General features: G+C 43.7%; 1 protein-coding gene across 1 annotated transcript in view; it reads left to right on the forward strand.

The window, feature by feature from the left end:
• LOC144492385 (uncharacterized) overlaps positions 1 to 16,094 on the forward strand; it is a 28,575-nt gene extending 12,481 nt beyond the window's left edge. Inside the window, exons 5-7 of the mRNA XM_078210392.1 lie at positions 8,012 to 8,112; positions 12,792 to 12,951; positions 13,528 to 16,094. Of these exons, the coding sequence (XP_078066518.1) occupies positions 8,012 to 8,112; positions 12,792 to 12,951; positions 13,528 to 13,653 (387 nt within the window). The 3' untranslated portion in view covers positions 13,654 to 16,094. The remainder of the gene's footprint in view (positions 1 to 8,011; positions 8,113 to 12,791; positions 12,952 to 13,527) is intronic.
• Positions 16,095 to 16,552: the final 458 nt, after the last annotated feature.

Here is a 16,552-nt window from a genome sequence, read left to right on the forward strand (position 1 = left end):
ATTATCCGGCCCGGGAGGGATGTAGCAGGGTAGCGATATTCTATCATGCGCAGTTGGAGGCGCCAATCAGAGCTGCAAGGTTTCGGGCGCGTTACCCACCCACAGGCTTCTGCAGCGCAATTCGGACTCACTGCTATTTTTGCAGGCAGAGTGCGTATGGGGGCGCCTGAGAACGGGTCTAAAAGTCAGACCTGAAACACTCCCAGTTTCAAGTCTGCCCAGCACTTAGAATTAAAATGGTAAAATAGGGCCCAATGTATTTAGATTTTCAAAAAGCATTCAATAAGATGTTGTTACACAATATTGGAACGCCTGGGATGAGGGGAATTTTTAGCTTCAATTAAGGATTCACTGATGGACAGAAAATTAAGAATAATGTGTCATTTTCAGCTACTTGGCTGCAACTAGTGGAGCACTCTAAGGATCAGTTCGCGGGCATCAGCTATTTACATTTTATCTTAATGACTGAGAGGAGGGAAGTGAGTTTCTGAGTGTAACGCATCCAAGTCTGCTCATGGTGCAAAGTTAGATGGGGGCATAAGTGGGAGGAGGACACAAAGAAACTTCAGAGGTAAATAGACAGAGTAGGTGTGTGGGTAAGAAAGTCACAGTTGGAATGTAATGTGAGGTTATCCACTTCGGTAGGAAAAAAATTTAAAAGTACAATCTTTTTCAATGGTGAGAGAATAGGAAATATTCACAAAAGAAGAAGTCTTTATAAAGGGATCACATGTTGACATCAAGGTACAGCAAGCAATTAGGATGGCAAGTAGTACATTAGCTTTTGTTACAAAGGGATTGGAATATGAAAGTATATTAATTACACAGGGCATTAATGGGGTCACACCTAGGTTGCAGTGTTCGCTTTTGATCTCATTACGTAAGAAAAACACTTCCCAGAGGGAGAGTAATGACTATTTCCTGGAATTAAGACATTTTCCTATGCAGTGAGATGGATTAGATTAGATCTATCTTCGTTTGAATTTAGAAGAATAAGAGGTCATCTAATTGAATCAGAAGAAAATTCTTAGGATTCTGAGAAGATTCTGAGAAAATCGTTCCCCTGGCTGGGAGTGCAGGGTCACAACCTTGGGTAGGCCATTGAAGAAAAGGTTGAGAATCTTAAGAGTTCTCAATCCCAGAGAGCTGTGAATGCTTAGTCATGCTGGGTCAACAGCAGATGGGAAAATGGGTGAATGAACCTGCACTTTAGGGCACTGTGTCTTCAGCAATGTGCCCACCTCCAGCCCGCCAGCTATACCCAGCCCCCAACTGCAATTTAATGATCAGTAGGCAGGGCCTACAGTTTTGAAGAGTCATATTTGACTCAAAACTTTAAGTCTGCTTCTCGGTCCACAGATGCTGCCAGACCTGCTGAGTAATTCCAGCATTTTGTTTTTATTTCAGATTTGCAGAATTTGCAGTGTTTTGCTTTTCATTTTAATAAGAACATAAGAACATAAGAAATAGGAGCAGGAGTAGGCCATCTAGCCCCTCGAGCCTGCCCAGCCATTCAATAAGATCATGGCTGATCTGACGTGGATCAGTACCACTTACCCGCCTGATCCCCATAACCCTTAATTCCCTTACCGATCAGGAATCCATCCATCCGCGCTTTAAACATATTCAGCGAGGTAGCCTCCACCACCTCAGTGGGCAGAGAATTCCAGAGATTCACCACCCTCTGGGAGAAGAAGTTCCTCCTCAACTCTGTCTTAAACCGACCCCCCTTTATTTTGAGGCTGTGTCCTCTAGTTTTAACTTCCTTACTAAGTGGAAAGAATCTCTCCGCCTCCACCCTATCCAGCCCCCGCATTATCTTATAAGTCTCCATAAGATCCCCCCTCATCCTTCTAAACTCCAACGAGTACAAATCCAATCTCCTCAGCCTCTCCTCATAATCCAAACCCCTCATCTCCGGTATCAACCTGGTGAACCTTCTCTGCACTCCCTCCAATGCCAATATATCCTTCCTCATATAAGGGGACCAATACTGCACACAGTATTCCAGCTGCGGCCTCACCAATGCCCTGTACAGGTGCATCAAGACATCCCTGCTTTTATATTCTATCCCCTTCGCAATATAGGCCAACATCCCATTTGCCTTCTTGATCACCTGTTGTACCTGCAGACTGGGCTTTTGCGTCTCATGCACAAGGACCCCCAGGTCCCTTTGCACGGTAGCATGTTTTAATTTGTTTCCATTGAGATAGTAATCCCATTTGTTATTATTTCCTCCAAAGTGTATAACCTCGCATTTCTCAACGTTATACTCCATTTGCCATATCCTCGCCCACTCACTCAGCCTGTCCAAATCTCTCTGCAGATCTTCTCCGTCCTCCACACGATTCACTTTTCCACTTATCTTTGTGTCGTCTGCAAACTTCGTTACCCTACACTCCGTCCCCTCCTCCAGATCATCTATATAAATGGTAAACAGTTGCGGCCCGAGTACCGATCCCTGCGGCACGCCACTAGTTACCTTCCTCCAACCGGAAAAACACCCATTTATTCCGACTCTTTGCTTCCTGTCGGATAGCCAGTCCCCAATCCACTTTAACACACTACCCCCAACTCCGTGTGCCCTAATCTTCTTCAGCAGCCTTTTATGGGGCACCTTATCAAACGCCTTTTGGAAATCCAAAAACACCGCATCCACCGGTTCTCCTCCATCAACCGCCCTAGTCACATCTTCATAAAAATCCAACATGTTCGTCAAGCACGACTTTCCCCTCATGAATCCATGCTGCGTCTGATTGATCGAACCATTTCTATCCAGATGCCCTGCTATCTCCTCTTTAATAATGGATTCCAGCATTTTCCCTACTACAGACGTTAAGCTGACCGGCCTATAGTTACCCGCCTTTTGTCTCCTTCCTTTTTTAAACAGTGGCGTAACATTAGCCGTTTTCCAATCATCCGGCACTACCCCAGAATGCAACGAGTTTTGATAAATAATCACTAACGCATCCACTATTACCTCTGACATTTCTTTCAATACCCTGGGATGCATTCCATCCGGACCCGGGGACTTGTCCACCTTCAGTCCCATTAGTCTACCCAGCACTGCCCACCTAAGGTTAAGGGCAGATTTGATGGGGGTGTTTAAAAATTCATGAAGGATTTAGACAGAGTAAGTGGCCATTTAATGACCTGTATTTTACCTGTGGTGGGCAGGCCAATGCCATGTGAGAAGCTGGGAAGCTCTAGCTGCATGTACTGGTGCTAGGTGGAGTGCCTCCTTTGCAGGCCTCCCTGTCCAATTAGAGGCACCTCTCCAGAGGTCATCCCTCCACCTTTAGAACAAAGAACAAAGACAATTACAGCACAGGAACAGGCCCTTCAGCCCTGCGAGCCTGCACCGACCATGCTGCCCGACTTAACAAAATCCCCCTACCCTTCCGGGGACCGTATCCCTCTATTCCCATCCTAGTCGTGTACTTGTCAAGACGCCCCTTAAAAGTCACTACCGTATCCGCTTCCACTACCCCCCCCCCCCCCCCCCCCCCCCCCCCCCGACCCCCTCGCCCTCCCTCGGCAACGAGTTCCAGGTACGGACTACTCTCTGTGTAAAATATCTGTCTCGTACATCTCCTTTAAACCTTGCCCCTCACACCTTAAACCTATGCCCCCTCCTCTTTAACCCTCTCCTCTTGAACTTTGCCCCCAACCCCTGCCCCCCCCCCCCCCCCCACCCTTCTTCTCAGCCCAGATTTACCTGAGCTACTCTGCGTGATTGGGGGGCCTGTAGTCCCTGGCCTGGCCTCCATTCTTGCCTGGCACTGCTGAGACTACAGAGCATGGTATTCATCTCTCAAAAGTGGAACTTCCTCTTGGGAAAGGGGCAGAAGTCACACCTTAAAGCAGCTAACGCTGGTTCCTGAGAGCTCCTGGCTAATCAGAAGCCAGCATTCGTGCGTTGTTCGGCAACACCACTGAGTGTTGGTGGCACCTGATGGGAATTCACTCACACAAAGCCTAGAATCACTGAGAGACCCAGGCCACACTTTGAATGATAGCGGGATGGGGATTGCACTTCCCACTTAAGGGTCTTAATTGATGGGAAGACGGAGGGTTCTACACCTACCACCGTCCTGCCCTCTGCCACCAAACCTGCCCTGGGGGAGGGCATTAAATTCTGCCCTTCCCCTGCTGCTCCTGCTCCACCACCACAATCCTAATGGGCGTTGTATGGAAATGTTCAGCCATGTGGAAAAATGACCGCCGTGTGTCTGACTACATGAGGATGTGGACCCAGGGTGGCTCTGAGGAAATTACTGTCCAGTATATGTAGATCACACATAGCTTACACCTTTGTGTCAAATTATATAACATTTAAGTCTGTACTTGTAATGTAAAAACAGCCTAGGAACAAAGGAATTAGGGGTGGGAGTAGGCAATTCAGCCCTTTAAACCCACTCCACCATTTAACATGATCATGGCTGATGGGGTGGCATGGTGGCACAGTGGTTAGCACTGCTGCCTCACAGTGCCAGGCACCCGGATTCACTTCCAGCCTGGAGTCACCGTCTGTGTGGGGTTTGCACGTTCTCCCCTTGTTTGCGTGGGTTTCCTTTGGGTGCTTCAGTTTCCTCCCACAGTCCAAAGATATGCGAGTTAGGTTAATTGGCCATGATAAATTGGCCCTAGGGTCAGGGGGATTAGCAGGGTAAATATGTGGGGTTATGGGAACAGGGTGAGGGTGTGATTGTGGTCGGTGCAGACTTGATGGGCCGAATGGCCTCCTTCTGCACTGTAGGGATTCTATGATTATCCCGGTCTCAACTTATTTTCCTGCCCGCTGCCCACAGCCCTTTATCCTGCTTTTCATCAGAAACATATCTGTTTATTTTTTTGAAAAAGATTCCAGATAGGTTAATGCAACCGTTGTGTGATGAAATATTAGGGAGCATTTCATAATGTTGAAACTCTTTGCAAACCCTTTAAAATACAGATGGATATTCATGCAGAGGTTGACCTGATATAAGGGTTTTATGGAATCTTGGTTCCCCAACGCCATTAGATAGCACTTGTTAAATATGTTTTCAGTGGCACTATTCTATCACCTAAAGTCAAAGTGCAAATTTACAATGACCTGGTGATATCAGCCTTTATGAGACTAGAATGGCTGATATCTTCTCCCTGCATAACTCCCTCCACGGTTCCATGTCAGTCCCGAGGAGGAGAGATAACACAGTTGAAGCAATAGGTTTTGCGGAGGTAATGTTCATGATTTTGAAGAGGATTAACAAGGTGAGACCTCACCTGGTGTATTATGTGCAGTTTTGGTCTCTCTATCCAAGGAAGGATATAGAGGGAGTGCAACGAAGATTCATTAGACTGATTCCTGGGATGGCAGAATTGTCAAATGAATAGAGATTAGATCGGCTGAGCCTGTATTGACTTGAGCTTAGAAGAATGAGAGGAGATTTCATTGACACGTATAAAATTCTGACAGGGTTGGACAGACTGGATGCAGCGATGTTGGTTCTGCTGGCTGGGGGGTGGGGGGAGGGCGGGGTCTCGGACAAGTTGACACAATCTCAGGATGAGGGGTAGGCCATTGAGGACTGAGATGAGAAATTTCTTCTCTGAGGGTGGTGAACCTGTGGAATTCTCTATCACAGAAAGCCGTGGATGCCAAGTCACTGAATATATTTAAGTAGGAACTGGATTTCCAGGCTGTAAAGGTGCTGAGGGGTATGGGAAGAGTGCACAAGTATGGTATTGAAGATCAACCTTAATCGTATTGAATGGTGGAGCAGGCTCCAAGGGCCGAATGACCTACTCTTTTCTATGATTACGGGACACATTTTCCAGAGTGTTTGACAAAAGTGATTGAAAATTCTGGTATTATGGAGGAAGGGGAGTGATCTACAGCAACCAAGGCTGGAAGAGTTGAAGGTACAGCAAAACATAGAGGGGGTTGGGTGAGATGGGAAAGAATAAGGTTTGGTGATGTTTGAAGACATGAGCAAAGGTATGGGAGGTCGGCTGAATTAAGGTTTTAGTTGAGGAAGATTCTATGCAGTTAGTAGAGGTTGAGTTTGTCAAGGGTGAAACTAAGGGGATTTCCCACCTTAGATATCCTTTGGACTCATTACGAGCCACGAATATCATGTTTGGACTCTGACGTGAATCTGCTGTTGATCAAATAAAAATCTTGATATTGCAGCAAGCTTGCTACAAATTTGCAGTTAAAATATATCCAAATTATTCATAACATATAGAGCGGGTTCCTCAACAGACCATTTTTGCCAATCACGCTCTACAATCTGTGGGTTCAACTGGCAAAGTTCTGACCGCTATCATTTTAATTTATGCAGAGTTCATTGTTCATCAAGATATTCCCTTTTGAATAATTTTCTTACGCTTTTAGACAAAGATCGATATTTTTTCCATTACACTGCCGAAATAAGATAATTGCAAAACTAAAGTAATTTCTCAAGGTTACTCTATTTTTTTAAAAAGTGAATTAAGTTAATGAATGATTTCTTATACATAGTTCAAAGGTATAAGCAGCCAAGTATGTATCATGCTGGTTGCTGGGTCAATAAGGGAATGGTTGTGGGGAAGGAGACAGTAATTAAGAAGGTGCCCTTTCTCCTACCATTCAGAGTTACTCCTGTAGCTCAGGAAAATGCAGAGTTGACACAGCGGGCGGAATTCTACTGGCACGTCAGCCCGAGGTTCGTACGATCCCACCCAAGGCCAACGGAGAATGCCGTTCTCCGAGCCTCGCCCACCGCCGGAATCGGGGCAGGCGTGCTGGTAAAATTCTGGCCAATCTGTGGAGCTGAATCTGGTGTGAAAAAGGTCAGATGAAAGCAGAAGGTTGAGTTTGAAGACAGAGAAAATAAGTGATTCAATAGCATTAAAAGAACTAGTACACAGAAGTAATGCAAATCCATTAGATTTTTATAGAGCAAATGCTGTGCATAATACTGGAAAGCATTTTAAGATTTGTAAATGGTTCTGTATTTAAACTGGTGCCACTAAATTAGGTGGTGATAGAGGCAAAAGGATGGCATTATGCTCATCTATGTAATTTTCAGTCACTTTAAGATTTTGACCATATAATCTAGGTTGGAGCTTCACTGCAGCACTGAGAGAGTGCTGCATTGTCAGCGGTGCTCTAATGCTTAGAAGAAGGGGAGAAAATTCCCTTATTGCTTCACTTCTTAAAACAAAACTTGCAATGGATACCATGGCTGGGCCTTCACATTCATTCAAAAATCAAAGTCAGAAGTCTTCCAGCACTGTCCCAGTGTTCCTGAAAAATAAAGAATCGTAGAATCCCGACAATGCTGAAAGAGGCCATTCGGCCCATCGAGTCTGCACTGACAACAATCCCATCCAGGCCCTATCTCCGGAACCCCACATATTTACCTTGCTATTCCCTCTAACCTACGTATCCCGGGACACTAAGGGGCAATTTAGCATGGCCAATGCACCTAACCCGCACATCTTTGGACTGTGGGAGGAAACCGGAGCACCCGGAGGAAACCCACGCAGACACAGGGAGAGTGTACAAATTCCACACAGGCAGCCACCCAAGCCGGGAATCGAACCCACGTCCCTAGCACTGTGAGGCAATAGTGCTAACCATTTAAATGGCGGCTGAGGGGAATGTTACAGCTAGAAATGCAACAAGACACACCCTTAAAGTGCTTTCTGTCTCCATCCTAGATGGGGAGGAGAGGCAGACACGCCAGACCACATTTGTAATTTGAATGCACATGGCTTAATATAACTTGGATAGCAATTGAGGTTGGGGCTATAAATGGAACTGTGCTATAAAATTCACTGTTACCACACTGAGGGTAGGTAGATCTTGAGTCATGAGGAACCAGAATGAAATGGCTACCCCATTGTGGTCAGTGCCACTGAAGAGACACTTTACTGTTTAACTTATTAGTCCTTTAGCTTGACAATTATTGCATTAAGATGCATTAGTGAAAAATTTACTGAATGTGGCAAACTCAGTGTTCATGATTCTTTTTGTCACAAGGTTTATCCTCCAAGAATTCCAAATGTGAATGTAGCTCATGCAGGCCAGATGGAACATATCTATAAAGCCCAAATGATGCCTATTCCCAAAGCTAATTTCAGGTTTGAAAATTTTTGTGTCTTATCTGTCATTTGGTAATGAAAACTTTGATCAACAGTTGTAACTATTGACCTCAGCATCATCTCCTATATAATGCATTGAACTTAGAGAGGGGAAATCACTGTAAGCACGTACTACTCATCCTACAAAGGCTTTCATTCAAAAATGTAACCAAAAAACTAATTCAGTTAAATCACTTTGGTATTGGAGCTAAATTCCATTATTAAAATCATACTGAGACACCCTGGAATCTTTTCGCTTTTATGCTTTTGCTGTCTTTAATGGTTTAAATTACAATGCCTCTGACATGTAGTTTTTGTACTTTAGGGTTATAAGTGCAAATTCTAAAACAGACGGATGGTTTTGTTATGATCCCAGTTGATGTTACTACTGGATGGGAAGATCCCAGAATGGAACGCTACCTCAAAAGATCAATGCCAGATACTTCCAACCTCGTCTATGGCTAGGATTCTCTGGTGCCGCTGTAGTGAATGGAGTTTTGGCTTAGCACTAAATTCTCCATTCTCGCTGGCAGCAGGAGTGGGAAAGGACGAGATTTGAGAATCCCACCCCATAACCTTTACTTTCTTTCAGAAAATGTGAATGAACAGAGTCATAGGACTGCCAATTAGCTTTTAACAACAAAAGAATTATTAAACATGAGAGGTTTGACTATAATACAATCCTCCTTCACCTATACTTATCTACACAGATTTAAAAGATAACACAGGTTACAAAATATATCTTATACCATAATGTTCTCAATAAATACACAGTCCCTGTAACCCAACAGGCTGACTGTGGTCAGACACACCCCACTCTGAAGCCAAGTGACAGATGCCACCCAATTGAGCTTCTGTGGACTTCTCCTCAAATTCCCCCAGATGATAATCTCACTGTGAGCAAACTGATCTCACTGAACTCTGGCTTTCACATGAGGGTTTTCAAACTCCATTTTCAAAAAGAAATGCCTTAGAATCTTCATTCAAACAATACTTTCCCTCAGCTGCTGCCAGCAAGGATCCACTTCCGGGTTGTGCAACTCTCCTTCCAGTATTCCTCTGACACGAATAGCCATGTGCTTTAAAGCTTTCACACAAACTCTCAGACCTGTCCACCAGTGGCTTCATAATTGCTCCAACTATCGCTTCACAGGCTATAGTAATATATCACAAACCTTAGGATCACTTCAGATCTCTCTGGCTTCTCACTGGCCAACTTCACCAATTGCTTTACAGCACAATGCAGATACAGATTGAACTGAAGCCAAAAACCCCCATACCTGCAAGCACTGTTGTTTAACACGAATCGAACTAAAGATTTATCCTTTCTTACCCAGAGACCACTAAATTAAACCCACTCAACTACCTCCGATTCCTGACAGTTTAATTTAATTGATCCTAAAGTAGTTTGACGTTTTCACGTCAGAAGCCTTACTCTAGAAAGAATTAGTTTTCCTCAGTTGAACAAAGGCAATGGACAGCTTATGCAGGAATGGATTTCATAATTTAAATGGTGACCGTGTGATTTAAGATTTGTTCCCTTAAAACCTGCCACAGCTGAAATTCAGTGATCCCAGTCACTGTATATTGCCCTCTGGTGGTGAATTTCTGCAGGACACTAACAACAAATTTTAGTTGCAGAATATTATTCAACGTCATTTTGAGTTGCAGAATATAATACTGCATCGTTGTTAAATATCATTTTCATACAAGACATATTCTTTATTGCAAATGCCTTCTTAAAACCCTCTCCCCCCGTCCCCTCCACCCTCAATTCCAACAAGTGCAAGGAACTCATGGACCTCTGAGTCTGCTGCCTTATGTCTTCAGCTCATTTACAGAGGGGTCTACTTACATACCTGAACTGACAGCTGTTCAGCCTTGTTCACCTGAGATCCAAGACAAACGTGCATCAATTACTCATCAGAGAGTTGCTATACGCTGATGCAGCTGCTGTAACATTCCATACTGAGGAACACCTCAAGCAGCAAATAGACAGATACTCTCACACCTGTATAGAGTTTAGTTTGATCATCAGCATCAGGAAGACATGAAATATCATGGTCTAGAATATTGCCATACCATGATCTATCAGCATTAAAATGCTGGAGGTGTTGGCAGCTTCACATCGCTTGGCCCCACACTCGCTAGCAATGTGACAATTGATGCTGAAAAAAGTATAGAATAAAATTTAAAGTTGGCCTCAGAAATAGTACCATGAAACCAGCATTGAAAAACCTATCTGGTTCACTAATGTCCTTCAGCGAAGGAAATCTGCCATCCTTACTTTGTCTGGTCTACATGTGAGTCCAGACCCACTTAAATGTTGCTGACTCTTAACTGCTTCTGTTGTCTCAGGTGTTTCCTCAGCATCTCTTGGTAGGACATGGTCATCAACTCCAAGATTCAGGAGTGTGCTAATTCCTTCAGCACACACTCATTGCTAATGGCCTTATTCATTGGTAAGATGATGGCCATATTCACAAAGACCTTCTGTATGATGAACTGACAACTAGATCACAACCTCCTAAGAGTACATACCTCCACTACAAGAACACCTGTAAACAAGATAGTAGACATTGACACTGACAATTGAGAGATAGTCACTGATGGCCATATCCTCTGGTGGCTAACTGGAGGGACATTGGAAGGATCAGGCAGAAACAAAAAGCTCAGTTGGTCATGAAGATAGCTCAGAGAAAATAGAGGCTGGTGAATTGTGCACCTTCTCAAGCTACTGTCTTGTCCTGCATTAAATGCTGTTGACACTGCTTTGCCAGAGTGGGGCCCCTGAGCACACCAAGCAAAGTTTAACAGAATTGCCCACCACAGCGTAAACCATTGTCTAATGAGACAAAAGACTGCAATCAAGATTGACAATCTAATTTGCTGCCTCTGTCACATCCCTTCCTCCCTCCAGCTCACCTGGCCAAACTTCCTTTAATGCTCCCCCTGCACTATTCCTGAAACTGTACCTTTCTCCAATTTCTCCCATGTCTTCTCTGACCTTACCTTCTTTCTGAGACCCACCTCCAGTTCCTTAAATCCTAGTTCCACAAAACTGTTGATTGCCAACTTCTCCTCCTGCCCTCCTCCACACCCCCCCCCCCCCCCCGCCCCCCCCCCCCCCCCCCCCCCCCCCCACACCATTAACTATCCATTCCCATCTTTCCTGGAATTCCATGTTTGAATCCCTCCAATCGGGTTTTTGCCCCTGCCACATCACCAAAGAAGCTGTCATAGATGACTTGTCTGCAGCCTTCGACATAGTTGGCCGCACCATCTTCCCCCAATGCCTGTCCACTGTTGCCGAGCCAGGTGGGCCTGGTTCCATTCTTATCTACCTAATCATAGCCTGAGAAACACTGGCAACGGCTTTCCTTCCTGGTCCCACACCATTATCTCTGAGGATCTATCCTTTCCCCCCTCCTATGAGTCATCTGCATGCTGCCTCTTGATAACATCATCCAAAGGTACACTGTTCATTTTTGCTGATTACACCTGGCTGTACCTCGCTACTACCTTTTTCAGCTTCTCCACTGTTGCTAAATTATTAGATTCTTTGTCCAACATCCATTATTGGATGAGCAGAACTTTTCTCCAATTAACATTGGGAAGATTGAAACCACTGCTTTCAGTCCACACTCCAAACACCATCCCTGTCTCCCTGGCAACAGTTTAAGATTAAACGTTGTATTTAATTTTGAGCCCAAGTTGAGCTTCTGGTCTCATATTCATGCCATCACAAAGATGACATATTTCCTTCCATGTAATGTCACCTGGCTCTCCCTTTTCTCAGTTGATGTGCTGCTGAAATCTTCATTCATACCTTTGTTACCTTAACTATTCCATAGCATTTGTTGCTGGTCTCCTGCAAGCTCTCCTTCATAGATTTGACATCTTTCAAAGCTCTGCTGCCCCTAATTCACAGCCAATGGCCATTTCTCTGTCACCCCTGTACTTTCCGGACTTCATTGACACCTGGTCAAGCAACATCTTGATTTTAAAATTCTCTTCCTGGTTCTCAAATTTCTCCATGGTCTCATCTCTCCATGCTACAGGCCCACAACTCTCCAACCTCTAATTCTGGCCTTTTATATATACCTCATTTTAATTGCCCCACTATTGGTGTCCATGCATTTAATTGCTTGGGTCTCAAGCTCTGGAACACCCGACCTACACCTCTCCAGCTCACTGCTTCACTTTCCTTTTTTAAGGAGGCTGCTTTAAAAACCTTTCTTTCTGGCCAAGCTTTTGGTCACCTGACCTAATATCTCTATTTTCCAGCGTATTTTCACACTCACATTGTTTTACACTTTGGGGAATAGCGGGGGAAGGATTCCTGAGCTGATTATCACAGTATGAAGGCTTCTTCCATGGTCAGCAAGTCCCGGTGTTGGGCTTGAACCTGGGGCTTCTGGTCCAGCAGTAGGGGTGTTACCCCTGTGTCACAAGACCTCCTATCTCCTTTTGTGGCCTGGTGTCATATTTTGTTTCATAATGTCCCTGAGGACTGCCGTGGGATATTTAATTATGTTAAAGCTGTAATATAAATATAAGTTGTCGTTGTGTATGGATATGAAGTTCATTAAAAGTCTGTTCAAGGAAAATTAAAGTGCTTTGAAAGCATATTTGCTCCAGTAAGCCTGTTCCATTTAATGCAGTACTTCCTCTTTCAGTTACCATCAGCCTGAATCAAATATTGTCCGAGAACATTTCTCACCTCCAAATCCTTCATACTATGAAGACCAGCATTCCATTCCTGAATTCCACCCAATGAATGGATATCCGGAGCAGGACTACAGTGTACCTCCTGTAGTAACCATTAAGAGGCCTGAGGTAAGCCAGATCGATAAATCCCTGCAATAGTATTATGCACCAAAATTCCTGGAATCTCCCACACCATCATTGAGCAATACCAATAAGAATGATCAATCCTACTTTATACAAGTAATGCATTTTCTGGGTGCATTTCTCTGTCACCCCTGTGCTTCCTGGCCTTCATTGACACCTGGTCAAGCAACATCTTGATTTTAAAATTCTCTTCCTTGTTTTCAAATTCCTCCATGGTCTCACCTCTCCCTGCCCTAGCCCCATAAATCTCCAACCTCCATGGGTGCCATACCTTCAAATGTAGAATTCTCTTTGTTTTAGCTTTGCTGCCTTTGAATTTAAACAAAAATGTTTAGATGCTGAAAAACTCTATGCTGCAAAAGTCATGAGGTAATTTTAACAATTCGTATAATTAAGGTACCAAATGGTAGGTCTAGCTCTGAAATGCTTACAGGATTTTCACTTCATGAACCGTTTAGGTACGCTATTTAATCATTTGTATAATTTCCTCAGAAGCAGTGTAAGGCTTAAATCAAAAGGATGCATTGCTCTGAAACGTCATGTCATGTTTCTGCTTTGCAGGTAAAGGGGATAAGGGTTTTGCCTCCAGTTGGACCCAGACAAAGTTTCGGGATGGAACAATTACACAAGGATCCAGGATATCCACAATTCCGCAACCCTGCCGGATATGGAAGGCATCAATATTAAGGAGTGAAGATGGGATAAACAAGGGAATCTGATCTCTTTTAAGCTTAGGCATTGCCAGCAACACTTGCTCATGTGGCAAATTAATTCAGTTAAAAAATCAATATGTAAATGATCCATCAACAAATGTTGGAATTGTGAAGTGAAGTGCCATCATGGAACAGGGCTCACTAATGAAGCCAATAGTGACAAATTACGATTTTTTGAAAGTTTGTGCTCCTGATATGCACTCATATTAAAAGGATGTTAGCGCAGGGAATGTAATTCCTTCCCATATTAGGTACAGAAGTGTCAATTTTAAATTCCAATGGGGATTGTTTGGGTTGGAGCTGAGGCAGAAGGTAACCATCCGCCCCTCCACAGCATGAGGCTTGGGGAATTTCAACTGCAGGACTTCATCTCCATAAGCCCCATCTGTTTCTATCTATGTTAGTGGGAGATGCCAGCTGGCTGACTGTTGGCAGCAGGGTTAAGGAGGAAGGTTGACAGGGTCTTTGAGGAATGGTCCACAGCTATCGGCCGTGTGTTCAGGAGGGTGCGGTGAGTGAGGAGGCCTTTGCAGTTTGGGGAGAGACCTAGGGTAGGAAGGCCCAAGGTTTCCGTGTGGGGCCTGGAAGGGCACTCTTACTCTTCATAATCCACTCGAAAGAAAAACGATGACCACAATTGCTTGAATGGAAAAGGAATCAGGCCTGATGCACATCACACAGCCAATCTTAGAATCACTACAGTGCAGAAAAAGGCCATTTAGCCAATCGAGTCTGCATCGGCTCTCCGACAGAGCATTTTATGCAGACCCAATCCCTGTAATTCCAAGTAACTCCTCTACTAATCCCCCTAATTTACATATTTTGGGACACTAAGGGGGAATTTACAACAATCTATCCACCATACCTGCACATTTTTGGACTGTGGGAGGAAACCAGAGAACCTGGAGGAAACTCACGCTGACACAGGGCGAATGTGCAAACTCCACACAGACAGTTACCCAAGGTTGGAATCAAACCCAGGTCCCTGGCACTGTGAGGCAGCAGTGCTAACCACTGTACCACCGTGCCACCCTATCTTCTGTCAGTTTCCTGCCTCACTGACAAAGTTAAAATGTACTCTTAAATATGTTGTTGCTACACTTAGGAAGGGGCAGGCGGGCTGTTGGGGGAAGTTCACAGTAATTGTATAACTCCTGTTTTCTTACATAAATAGTATTTTCTGCATTGGTTAGTGCCATTGCTCTCTTTCTGAGACACTGGGTGGGATTTTCTCGCCCCAAGACAGGAAAATCCCACCCAAGGTTAACGGACCTTTGCATGTTCCACCCCCCCCGCTTGCTACAATTCCAGTGGTGGGCAGGACGGGAAAATTCCACCCTGTGAGACTATTTGCTCAACCAAAGAAAATTTTAACAACAAGGTCAGAATTTGTAATTGCAAGAAATAAATCCTTTTTAAGATCTAACATATATTTAATTGTATAATCTCTTGCTTGTGCTGCAAAGTAATCATTGCAGGTTACAAATGAGAAGCATGAATGTCAATTAGTACAAATCAGATAGCCATCTCTCATTTTCTGAATGTAATTATATTTAATTGCAAACATACTGAATATTAAAGCTAGATTATTGAAACATGCATACTTTAAACACTGATACTTTAATCAAATGTTCCTTCTCCTTTCTTGAAAGTAGTGACTCTGGTTGGGGGTATGGTTCCATTTGCATTTTGTGCTTCCTCAGATTGATCAACCTTTGGACTTACGTCTTAACTTGGTCCAGTGATAGCATTTTAGTTTCAGCCAATTGTTGGTCCCAGACCTGCCCAATGTCTTGAGGTGGAGATGTCGGCGTTGGACTGGGGGTAAACACAGTAAGAGTTTTAACAACACCAGGTTAAAGTCCAACAGGTTTATTTGGTAGCAAATACCATTAGCTTTCGGAGTGCTGCTCCTTTTCCACTCCATCTGACGAAGGAGCAGCGCTCCAAAAGCTAATGGTATTTGCTACCAGATAAACCTGTTGGACTTTAACCTGGTGTTGTTAAAACTCTTACAATGTCTTGAGCACATAGTCCAGGCTGACACTTCAATATAGCACCATGGGATTGCTGTATCTTTGCAACTGCTGTCTTTCAGACATTCTATTAAACCAAGACTCCATTCAGGTGAATGTTTGAAGGGTTGCTTTTGTCAACATTTAATTTTAACCTACGCTACCAAAACTAGATTGAATACTTATCCCACTGCTGTTTGTGGAATCTTGCTATGTGAAACTTGGCTGTTTTGTTTACTGGAAAAATAATAGTAGCTACACTTTATGACCAAGTCCAGAGGGGTGAACAAATTCATCTCTCTTTCACCCTTGAGGTTGGTTATAACAGGAGTTAATGTTGATTTTTCAATTCTCTATGTACTTGACCATTTGTAAAGCTATATAAAGAAATAAGCCAACCAGACCTCGTGTTAACAAGGAGTTAGTTTTATTGTTTTTTAAAAAATCACTGAGATAAAAATATAATACTTACTAAAATAGGTAAAAACACATCCCAAATCCCGCAACATACACAGACAACACACAAGCATGAAAAACAAAACAGTTTACAGAGTGGAGGAGGTGGAATTAATGAGAGCTAAAGTCCATCAGAAACAAAAAAACAGTTCCAATGTTTCTTTGGCAGTCTTAAAATTCAGGATATTGCAACTGATGTAACCTTCCTGGATACAGTCTTTGTTAATTCATTCATGGGATGTGGATGCTGTTGGCAAGGCTAACATTTATTGCTCTTTAAAAAATAGTTGTGAGCAGTCTATCTGGTAATAGCCACAACCACAGTGCTGTTAGGGACGGTGTGGTAGAATTTTGATCCAATGACCACGAAGGAAGGGTGATATAGTTCCAAGTCAGGATTAT

This window comes from Mustelus asterias, chromosome 4 (assembly GCF_964213995.1).
Source record: "Mustelus asterias chromosome 4, sMusAst1.hap1.1, whole genome shotgun sequence".
In the NCBI taxonomy this organism is placed as follows: domain Eukaryota; kingdom Metazoa; phylum Chordata; class Chondrichthyes; order Carcharhiniformes; family Triakidae; genus Mustelus; species Mustelus asterias.